Consider the following 11438-nt stretch of genomic DNA (forward strand, 5'->3'; position numbering starts at 1 on the left):
GCGCTGCATGATGCTTCATGCAAGCTGGGGTGTCCCACCCTGCCCACTAGCCCTGGTAGGTCACCTCTGCTTTGCCGTGGTGTCTTCATCCCCTCTAGGTAGGACCTGGATCATGCATTTCAGCCCCCCACCCCCACACACACTCTCTGTTTCGGCCCCTAACCCACACAGAGCTGCTAGCAATGGAACAGGGTCTGCCAGGTGCTGGGGGGCGGGAGGGGATGCCGTGCTGGCAGGGTGTGTGTATAGGCGGGATGGGGGCTGGTTTGTGTTACTCCATCCAGGCCTCGGCCTAGCACCCAGCACTGCCCGAGTTCCTCCAACGCCCCTGGAGGTCAGCGAGCGTCTGCGGATTGGGCCCTAAGAGAGGCTCCGAGCTGTTCTCCGCGGGGGGAAGGCATGATGGATTCTCCAGGAATCCCAGGAGCCGGTGCTGTGAGGGAGCAGGCTCAGAGAGCAGGGAAGGGGCTGTGCCCAGGCTGCTTCTCTCGCAGGACTCTGCGGGGCCCCCGAGAGAGGAGGAAGTGGGACATATTGCAAGAAGGGTTAAGGCGGGTGCTGCCGTCTACCCCGCGGGCGTCTCCAGAGCAGCCAGTGCCTGCCCGCTCTGTGGAAATACAGGCCAAGAAGAAAGCAGCGTGGCCACTGGGGAACCTGCCCACAAGCCGTTGCTGCGGCAGGCAGGGGCTGCTTCTCAGGGCAGGTAGCCACAATGTTTAATTTACAGCTTGGCTAATGGATCCTGCGGCTCCTGGCATGGGGCCGGCGCGGCAGACTTTGTGAGGGTGGAGGATAGACCATGCCCCCGTTCCTCCCAGCAGCTGCTCAGCCCCCCCCCCTTGCCTCTCGCTCAGCGTGTGGATCACAAGCGTGTGTGCGCACACTCGTATCCCTCCCGCGGCAGGGAGGCTGCGTGGCTGGGAGCAGCCGGGGCTGCTGGTTCCCTCCCGTGACACTGAAGGGCGAGGCTGGCGGGCTTGTCTGAGCTCGCTGAGGCTCATCAGAACCGGCTGGCGCTGCCCCCGGGGAGGGGGCTGGCCACCTCAGCGCTCTCCTCCCACGGCTGGGGACGCGGAGGGCAAAGCCCACAGGAGGGAGAGGAACATCTGGCCCTGGGCAGCTCAGGAAGCTGCCAGGGCGTTTCTGGCCCTAATACAAGGGGAGTCTGCTTGGCCTAGTGCCGTGTAGTGTGGCTGTTTCTAGCCCGCCCCGAGCCCTGCTCTTTGCCCACTAGTCTGGCAGCACCTAATGCCGGCTTTACAGTGAAACCTTCAGGAAGGCAAACTCCGCTCAGGGCCGGGGGGTGGGGTGGGGGAGTGATCCCAGTGCAGATTTAACCCCTTAAAGTCCCCGGGGTAGCTGAGCGCTGTGGGTGAGCAAAGCATCTGGTGGGACCCTGCTCACCAGGACAGTCACTGTGGGGCTGAGGTGGGGGATTCAGCCATTCTGTGTTTCTCTCTGCCCTCTCCCCGCTTCGGGGCAGGGATCTGTACCCAGGCACTACCCGTTCCTGGAGCTGGGGGAGGGCTGATGCAGGCAGACTCCAACGCAAGAAAAGGGCCCAAGCGGGTCCCAGAGGGGACGCTCCAGAATGGGTCTGCAGTGACTCAGACGCTTTCCACGTCTCATCGCTGCTGGCCTGGCCCGGCCGCGGGAACGTCCCGTAGGATCACTCACCATCTCCCTCTGCGTATGGTGGGGGAGTGGAGCCATGCCATGAGCAACGACCCCATCGTGCCCTCTGAACATCCCAGGGAGATGGTACCTCTAGGAGTGGAAACATCCCTGTCCCCATCTCCTGCCACCCACGTGCAGCCAACTCCTACCCCTCCACCATGTAGTCTGGAGAAAGGGCTACATGGTGCACAGTAGGGGCCAGCCCTGCTCCCCCCAGAGGAGGAACTAAAGGGGACCTACTGGGTCCCCTGGCCCTCTGCCTCGATTCCATTGCAGATCTGCAGCCCCTGCTGTCTGGAGTGCCCGGCCCGGGGACGTGCCAGCAAAGGGCACCCGCAGTGCATCACTTGGGGCTGGTGGGAGCGGGAGCATGGCCCGGGTGGGGAGAGTGGGCAGAGGGGATGGTCTGCAGGGAACAGGTTCTGCTGGGCCCTGGGTCCAGCGGGTGTGGGAAGCATCTCCTCTGTGAGGCCTGGTCAGGGCAGCGGGAGGAGCAGGGTCTCCCGCCAGGTGGGGAGGAAACGGAGAGGCTTGGAGATGGGCAAAACCTGCACTGGCTTCCCCCCGAACAGGGGCCATCCCTCCCCTTCTTCCTGCCTCACCGGTCTCCTAGCAACTGCTCCAGAGAGCCTCACAGGTGTCTTCCCCCCGCCTTCTCCAAGCACCAGCGCTCGGAGCCTCCGCCAGGCAGAGCCTGCTGTCGCGAAGGCCCAGAAACGCCCCTCCAGGGGATGCTGAGCAGCCCGTGCAGTCCCCGGCTCTGCTTTGTTGGGTAATTTACTGCCCAGCGTGGCCTGGGCTTCCCCCTGGAGCTCTCATCTCGCTATGAGCCCTCCTCGGCCAGCAGCAAGGCGAGCAGCCCAGCGGAGAGCTTGCCTTCCAATTGTTCCCTGCCGTCTGTGCATCCTGGCTCCGCCGCAGCAGATCCACCGGGGGAAGGGACCAGTTAGAGCTCGGGGGGCTCGTTCTCCTCTTGCACAGCATAATTCAAGGGTGACTGGTGCGAGCTGCACCAGTGTCGGGGAGCAGGGAATCAGGCCCTGTCCCTTGCCACGGTGCCTACACTGACACTCCGGGCTTCCATTGGCCCTCCCGCCATCGGCACGCATGCAAGCCCTAGCCAGTCGGTGGGAGGGTTCAGCTGGGAGGCGCGTTGGCCTCATTCTGCCCACTTTACAGATGTGGAAACTGAGGCACAGGCTTGGCCAGCGTCGCCCAGCAGGTCAGAGGCAGACCCAAGAATAGAACCCAGGAGTCCTGACTCTCTGCTCTTGCTGCCTCTCCGTTCCAGTATGCACACACTCGCCTTGCTCTACCCACAGGCTGTGGAGGTGTGTTAAGGCTCCGAGTGTGCAGCTCTGCTGGTTCAGGGCTGTGTGTGTGTGTGTCCATGTTCCCTGCCATGCTCCCTCCCCATGACGGGTGACAGCTGAGCTGGCCTCCCTTTCGCCTGTGCAGGTGCTGGACCTCATCTCTAGTGATAGCCTCAACGTGCCGTCCGAGGAAGAGGTGTACCGGGCCGTGCTGAGCTGGGTCAAACACGACGTGGACAGCAGGCGGCAGCACGTCCCCAGGGTAGGCGAGCTGGCTGGGAACGCAGATCATCGCCGGGGAGGGGGCGTAGGTGCTGGATGGATGTGGATTTGACCTGGTCTAAAGCCTGCAGGAGACCCCCACCCCTTGGGAACTCCAGCCTGCAGGCCATGAGATCAGACAGGGTTGGGGGGAACTGAAGAAAAGTCTCAAGTCCAAATTCTGCTCTGTCCCCCCGGTGGCATTTGACTGAGATGAGTTCGTTTCCCAGCATGGCGCGATCTGGAAGCCCTTGCTGCCATTAGGCACTGGCCCAGGTCTGGTCTGACAGGAGCTTGGGTTCCCAAGGTTATAGCACCTGGCTCCTTCCGATGCACTGGGGCGTGCATTGTACCCTGCTGCAAATGGAGGCTCGTGCTGCCTTATGCAGAGCTAGAAGGCAGGGGTTCGAGTCCTATGAATGTTCACGTCCTAGCTTCCCTAGCACCTCACGCTCACATTGTATCCTCCCGACAGCCTTGTGAGGTTGGGACGTGTTATCCCCATCTCACAGCGGGGGAGCTGAAGCTGGGTAGGTTGAGTGACTGCCTGAGGTCACACAGGGAATCTGCAGCAGAGCCTGGATTAGAACCCAGGTCTCCTCAGTCCCAGTCCTGTCATTAGACTATCTTCCTCCACATGTAGAGAAATGTGATCATACTTGGGGTTCCTTTAGTTCCCATCCCACATCAGAAGATTTCTAAAACCTCCAAATATGGCCCCACAAAATCCCCTACCCTGTGATAGGGCCGGTGCTATGACCCCATTTTACAGACTGAGGCACAGAGGGGCAGCGACATGCCCATGGTCACATGAGGAATCCGTGGCAGAGCTCGGGCTTCAGTGGGGCAGCAGGGCTGTCGGGAGGGGGACTGGTCTGTCCAGTAAACTTTGCTCTCCGGAGCTGGGTTTTCAGGATTGCTCTGAAAAGCCAAACTTGGCAAGTCTGCAACGGCTTAGGCCGGATTTTCCTTTATCGAGTGCTCTGATCTCTGTGCCTGTGACTCGGAGCAAATTAACCACAGGCCTGTCGCCTGCCTAAGCAAAACAGTAACAGGAATAACAAAACCTTTTCCTACAGGGATTCTCCCAGAATATCCGTAGCTCTGCATGAGTCTTGCGTGCCCTCTTGTGGATACCTGTGGCACTGCAAGTATGAATATTGGCACCCATTAATAAACCCGGAGAAAAATGCACCTGTGTGGACCCTGGCAACCTTTCCCTTTGTTCTGGGAGCTTTGCTACCAGGCCTGCTAAGAAACTAGCTGCAAGCCTGCAGAGAATGCTGGGAAATGATATGCAGATAGGAGTATGTGCATCCCAAGACGCACTTGCCAGGCATATGCTGGGGGGCAGCCTGCCCTCCCTTCCGCTAGGATGACGATGAGGTGGCAGGAGGGGGATCGAGTCCAGTCAAGGTCCCAAGGCTCTTGGGGTTGGTAAAGGAGCCCTCGCTAATCTTCGCCCCAACCCGTCTCTGTTCCGCCGACTCAGCACTGTCCCTTCCCTCCCTCCACCCTGCAGCTCATGAAGTGCGTCCGGCTGCCCCTGCTGAGCCGGGACTTCCTGATGAGCCATGTGGACACGGAGCTCCTGGTCCGGCACCACTCGGAGTGCAAGGACCTGCTGATCGAGGCCCTCAAGTACCACCTCATGCCGGAGCAGAGAGGGGTCCTCGGCAACAGCAGGACCCGGCCCCGGCGGTGCGAGGGGGCTAGTACCGTGCTCTTCGCCGTGGGTAAGGGGCAGACAGGCCGTGGGGGGGCGGGGTCTGAATACGGAGCCTGCTGTGCAGCCTGGGGGAGGGGCCCATCACCTCCCTCCCATGGGGCATCTGTCCCACCCTCGGGGAAGGGGCTGCAGGCGGGTCCTGCCACTGGGATGTTGGGCAGAGCTGGGGCTCAGCGAGGGGCATGTCCATGGCAGCCCCCTGCCCAATGACTCCCTGGAAACCCCAGGGGTCCTGCCCTTCACTCGCTCTGCTTGTGACCCCACCCCCTGCAGGTGGGGGGAGCCTGTTCGCCATCCACGGGGACTGCGAAGCCTATGACACGCGGACGGATCGGTGGCACATGGTGGCCTCCATGTCGACCCGGAGGGCCAGGGTGGGCGTGGCTGCCATCGGAAACAAGCTGTACGCTGTGGGCGGGTAAGGAGGGGAGCAGATCACTGAGCTGGGCGGAGAGGGGGCTGCCGGCACTGGGGCGGGACCCCTCTGGGTTTGGGTCGGAGAACAAAGGCTGGGCCCAGGGGGCATTTCTGCCCCCAGCTGTGTCTCGGGGCTCCGGCTGGCCCAGGGAAGTGGTCACGGGAAACGTCGCAGGTTCAAACCCAGCCCGGAGGAGCAACGACTGGAAGCCATTCCACTGCCCACAGCTGCTCCGTGGAGTGAGTTTGCTGGGTCTCTGTGCAGCGGCAGCCTGGCCGCGAACTGACACCATTTGTTCACGGCCCCAGCGGAGGGGACGGAGGCTGCTCTCGCCTGCGAGTGCATTTCTCCCCCTGCCCAGTTAGGGCTGAGGCCGCTGGCGAGGGAAGCTTGCCCTGCTAATGCCATGCAGCCTCAGGGACATGTTCAATGCACAGTAACTGCCTGGCTCAGGTGCGACCCAGGCCCCCGGCCCGCTCAGCCTGTCCCGTGAATTCACACAGACTCGGTCAGGCGGCTGGGAGCCCCCCCGGGGGCTGCATCGTCCCTGCAGGGGGTGAGAAGGGCAGGCGGGCGGAACGGGTTTGGAACGCGGGGAGCGAACCCGCCAGAAATGCAGCGCCTGGCTGACGCTCTGCAGGGGCCTGATTGTGAGACGAGCACGGCCCACGTCTGGGCTGGGCACCGACCTGAGGCTACGCTGTGCTCGGCCCGAGGGCTGGGGTGGAGTCCCGGCTCCCAGCCCCGCCACTTGGCTTCCCCAGCCTCCCAACGCTCTCCCATCCCCCCGCAGTTACGACGGGACCTCCGACCTGGCCACAGTGGAGTCGTACGACCCGGTTACCAACTCCTGGCAGCCAGAGGTGTCCATGGGCACCAGGCGCAGCTGTCTGGGGGTGGCGGCGCTCCACGGGCTCCTCTATGCAGCGGGGGGATATGACGGGGCCTCATGTCTGAACAGGTAGGGGGATTTCCTGGGTCCGTGTCCCCCTGGGCTGCTGAGACCCCCCGGCTGTCCCCAAGATCTGCTCTGGGGTGGGGGGGCAGGCCATGCATAGCCTAGCCCTCCTGGAGGCCTGATGGCTCGTCAGCAGCCAAAGGGACCCAAGGCTTGTGGGGCCGCCCGCAGAGTCCTGCATGGGTGTGTCTAACCCTGACCCCATCCTAGTTCCCTGGCCCTCCAGGAAAGACCAACTTGCCCTTTGGCCAGTTAACTCTATCGGCCCATTCACCTGGCACCCCTGGGTCCTCCTGAAGCTCCACGCAGCCTCGTCCAGTCTGGACAAGTACGTCGCGTGTCTGCTGCAAATACTGCCCCCTCTTCTCCATCCCTGGTGGAGACGCAAACCCCACTGGTCCTGGCCCTGCCCCTCGGAGGACCCTGGTCTTAACCCTGTGACATGATGGGGAAACGGCCCCTCGTTCCTGCCCTCTGGCTCCCATCCCTGAGCCGGTTTCTGATCCATGGCAGCTCTTTGCCTCACTCTGGCGCCCCTTGATGTCCTCGGTCGCCTCTCAGGGCTGCATCAGAGGGTTTCCCCAAGGACCCTCCAGTGTTGCTAATGTTCCTGTGTCTCTGCCTGCTGCAGCGCCGAGAGGTATGACCCCCTGACGGGCACCTGGACCTCGATCGCCGCCATGAGCACCAGGAGGCGATACGTCCGGGTGGCCACACTAGGTAGGTCACTAGCGCGGTGGAATCTGCCTGGCTCTCCCAGGCTGTCACCTCTCGCCCCTTCCTCTGCCTAATCCTGCACATTGCTTCCTATTAGCTGCAGCCCCACTCTCTGACTGCTGCCTGTGACAGGCCACCGCGCTTTGCTGGGACCCCCACTGACCGCGTGCCGGGAGCCAAAGGGCACTGCCTACCGGGCACAGAATGGAGCAGGTTTGCAGCTCTGCTCCATGCACAGGAAGGAGGGTGGAGTTAATGCCCTGCAGCAGGACTGGGGAGAAAGGGAGTCAGTTCCCAGCTCTGCCAGAGACCCCCTGTGTGACCGAGGGCAAGTCATTTAATTTACTTATAGGCTAAGCAGACCAGATGATCTGGGGCAGGGACTGTTTCTTACTGCGTGTATTGGACTATCACAGGTTTCTTGGTTGGGGCCTCTAGGTATGTGTTACTCTAATAATGGTAACGGGCTACAGTTCTTAGCAAGCTTTGCTCCGCATCAGGCCATCTCTCTGCATCCACCTAGGGGTTCTGGGCTCAAGGTGGGACACTGGATATTGGAAACATTGGAGTCCCTGGGCCGTGCCTTCGTGTCAGCCTATGGTGAGAATTGGGGAGGTGTAGCGGGGGCTGTGAAATGGCATAGCCCAAACCAGATGGCCCAACTGAATGCGAGTAGCGTTGTTCTCTTTAAAATAACATCTGGTGCAAAGACCAGTTACTGGCTGTGTTTGGAAGGTTTTTGTCAAAAACACTCCCTGCAGCCTAGGAAAAAGCTGATTTTTCTAGAGCAGCAAAATTCTCAGCGGTTTGATGACCCCACAGGGAGTGGGTGCATCGTTGATCTAAAGAAATTTAATAATAACCCATGTCCGGATACAAGGGTTTTAGTGGTCAAAATAACATAACGATAGCAGTCTGATATCATACGTACCTTTACGTTGAAATGTCTCCCTGTGCGCACACTGACCCTTGTAATGGGACACTGGGCCTTTCCCCACAAGGTCATAAGTACCAACATTTTGCAGATGCCTAGCATAGATTTGAGCGCTTTGCAAAAGCAGACAAGCATCACAATTGCTATTCGATGGATGAGGAAACAGACACCGAGGGGTGGCGGGAAATGACTTCCCAGGGTCACCCAGAGAACCCGTCACAATCGGGGTTGCAGCCCAGTCTCTGACTTTCACTCTGGACCCCATTCCCCCTTGCTTCACCTCCAGGCCAGAGCAATCCTGCCTGGGAAGTCCGGCAGCTGGCCGGTGACCCGTGTGGAATGACGTGTGGGCACAGCTGGTTCCCTTCGCTTCCGGAGCGGACCACTCCATGTGGGAAGCTGGCAGTGGGGAGGCAGCGTGTGCCCTAAAGCAGTTTCTCAACCTTTTTGATCCCAGGGACCAGCTTGTTGCCTTCCTAAACTGTCAGGGAGATCTCGGGGACCGGCGCCGGTCCACAGACTGGTGGTTGAGAAACACTGGCTTAGAGCAGAGGTGCTCAAACTGGGGGCACAGAACATATTTTTGGGGGGTGTGAGAAGTTTTAGGGAAAAGAAACCTCCTGCGCACATTTTACCCCCAGCAACGAATCACTAGCAACGCCGATTCCTCCAGACATGTCACGGCCTCAGCTGGCGCTGCGCATTTTGAGGGATTTGTGTGACGCTTGCCTAGCATTATACCAAGGAGTTGACATCTATATGTTAATCCGCTTGTTACACACTTCACTGGACGCCCGGACCACAATGGCCATTTTGCTTTTTCTCTCGTTACAATGGCTCGTGGGCTCGTTTGTGCAACAGAAAAAATAAATCTCGAATGAGACGCTGAAACTGAGCTTAGGAGACCACGGTATTATTATCCTGGCCTGCTGGGTGACCTTGGGCAAGTCACTTCACTGCTCCGTGCCTCAGTTTTCCCCATCTATGAAATGGGGATAATCCTATACTGTCCTTTGTAAAGCGCTTTGAGAGCTAGGGATGATCTGTGGAAGAGCTATGGGTTATTCTGTGGATAAACAGAGAGCACCGCCGTACAGGGTGAGCTGGGTGGTGATAATCACCCATGCACAAATCAGTCTGGTGCATTCACCATGGCGCGTGTCAGTGCTGCCAATGGCACCAGCTGCGGGAGCAGCTCCTCGCTGTGCTGGGTTCTGTGCTGCACGTACATTAATCCCCTCTTGTCTCTGCTCTTTCGCTTACTCCGTGCTGACTCAGTGGTTCCTTCGCACGCGCTCGCGCCTTCTCCCCCCGCGGTGTGCTCTCTGCCTGGCGCTGCGTTATGGATCAGCCCCCACGGCAGCCTGCTGCTCCTGCCACCGCTGCCTCGCCAGCTAAAAATAAAGCTTGATTGTGCTGGCGGGAAGCGCTCGCATGGCCCGTAACGAGCCGGTCGGGGGCGGCTGCAGGCGAGCAAGCTCCCCAGGCTGCTCTCCCGGCACGGAGCCCTCGCTGCGCAGCAGAGAAATGGCCTGATGCATATTTAACGATTTCCCGCGCCAGATGCGGCCCCCATACAGCGGAGGCTTGGCGGGGGAGGGGGGGAAGCTGCATGAGCTGCTCTGTGAGCAAATCCTCCCGGGGGGTGGGGGGGGTCCTGCTGCTTGGTGTAGGTTTGCCTGTCGGCTGCTCTGCCACTCCCTTGCGTTCCTGGCTGCCCGGACCCGTGGCCCATAAGGCCGGGATCCATCCCTGCCGATAACACGGCCCTCATGGAGGGCTCCGCGGCTGACTCGGTACATGACTGTGTTTTGCAGATGGCAATCTCTACGCCGTCGGGGGATATGACAGCTCGTCCCACTTAGCCACGGTGGAGAAGTACGAGCCGCAGGTAAAGGCAAGCGAGCGCAATTAACGCTTTCCTTCCCGGCCCTGTGGCAAAGCCCTCTAGAAAGTGAACAGAGGAAAACACAACAGGGGGGGCTACAGAAATGACTGTAAAATGCTACAGAACCTAACAGCACGAGATCCTCTTGGGGGCGGGGGGTTAAACCATCCTAGCTATCTATCGCCCTGCTGTGGAATTCTGTAGGTCGGTTAACAACTCTCCGTTCAATTCTCTAGATCCCTTCCACCTGGGGTGGGGGTCTCATGGTGGACCCCTCCCCCTTTCCCAGCACGTGCACTGTGGCCATGATTGCGGACCGCTGTGGGCTCACAGGTGTGGTAGACTCCCCTGCAAAGGCTTGGCTCAGGGAAAAGGGGGTCAGAAACACGGTTCTGAACGGAGCCCCTAACTGTGGGGCTGCCGCTGAGACTCCCCGACAGAGCCGTAGAAATAGACACAGCTACATGCGTGGCTACTTTGGGGCTCTGTCCTGGAGCTGATGGGCAGCTCCAGCTCCCAATAGTTAAGCCAAATTTTAGAGACCTGGAGAGCAGGGTCCTGTTGTTAACAGCTGAAGTTGCTTGAACCTGCCGGCAGAGGTCTCTTTAAAATAAATAGAGGTGTGAATTCTCTGGGGTTTAAACTTTTTTTTTCTTCTTGATTTTAAAGCAGTTTTGTGTTTGACGCTTTAGGAAAGGAGGGGGTCCGTAAACACTGAGCACAGAGTTGGGCTGATAATGTTTGTAAGTTTCTTATGCAGGGGGGGCAGAGAGAGACATATGCATTAGTTAGTGAACAAAGTGCAATTGCTGGATCTAGCTGCACTGAGGTGGAACGGTGCAACCTAGAAAAACATTTCCAGGAGAACTCCCCTCCTGCCATCTCTTTGTGGGGGTTTTTGTGTTCCCTCAAAAGCCTGTTCCACAGGGCTCTGGAAGCCTCCTCCATCACCTCTGCCCTTTATCTGATAACAGCAGGCAGGATGGCTGGCGGCTGACTAATTTAACCTGCTGCAACCAAGGTCAGATTTTCCGCCGGGGTCATCGGAACTTGCTTTAGCTGCCGACTCTTTGGTGCCCCCTTCTGGAATGTGGGTGGTGGGTCCTACGGGGGTCCTTCCTCCTGGAGGGCTGCCGTGTTCAGAGCTGCGAACAGGGAGCAGAGCAGAGACAGCAAGGTCTGGAGTGTGGCCAGCCATTGAACGGCTGGGGTGGGAGGATAATCACCCCCGGGTATCGCTCGCTAACCCAGATGTGCTTTCACGGGCGCTTCTCCCCTTTCCTCCCAGATCAACACATGGACCCCAATCGCCAACATGCTGAGCCGCCGGAGCAGCGCCGGTGTGGCCGTGCTGGAAGGGATGCTCTACGTGGCCGGCGGCAATGATGGCACCAGCTGCCTTAACTCCGTGGAGCGCTACAACCCGAAAACCAACACCTGGGAGAGTGTGGCCCCCATGAACATTCGGAGGTAGGGATCCCCCCCGTTCTCCAGCTCCCCTCTAAACTGGGGAGTTGGGGAGACCGGTCTGAGGCAGACCCAG

The 11438-nt window shown here is 59.6% G+C and overlaps 1 protein-coding gene across 4 annotated transcripts in view; it reads left to right on the forward strand.

Moving 5' to 3' along the window:
* Positions 1 to 11438, forward strand: part of KLHL17 (kelch like family member 17) — a 36396-nt gene that overhangs the window by 20937 nt on the left and 4021 nt on the right. For all 4 annotated transcript variants that reach the window (XM_039509401.1, XM_039509403.1, XM_039509404.1 and 1 more), the window contains 7 exons: positions 3136 to 3252; positions 4774 to 4987; positions 5254 to 5398; positions 6192 to 6359; positions 6988 to 7076; positions 9825 to 9898; positions 11184 to 11365. In XM_039509401.1, the coding sequence (XP_039365335.1) occupies positions 3136 to 3252; positions 4774 to 4987; positions 5254 to 5398; positions 6192 to 6359; positions 6988 to 7076; positions 9825 to 9898; positions 11184 to 11365 (989 nt within the window). The remainder of the gene's footprint in view (positions 1 to 3135; positions 3253 to 4773; positions 4988 to 5253; positions 5399 to 6191; positions 6360 to 6987; positions 7077 to 9824; positions 9899 to 11183; positions 11366 to 11438) is intronic.

This window comes from Mauremys reevesii, linkage group 21 (assembly GCF_016161935.1).
Source record: "Mauremys reevesii isolate NIE-2019 linkage group 21, ASM1616193v1, whole genome shotgun sequence".
Lineage (NCBI taxonomy): Eukaryota > Metazoa > Chordata > Testudines > Geoemydidae > Mauremys > Mauremys reevesii.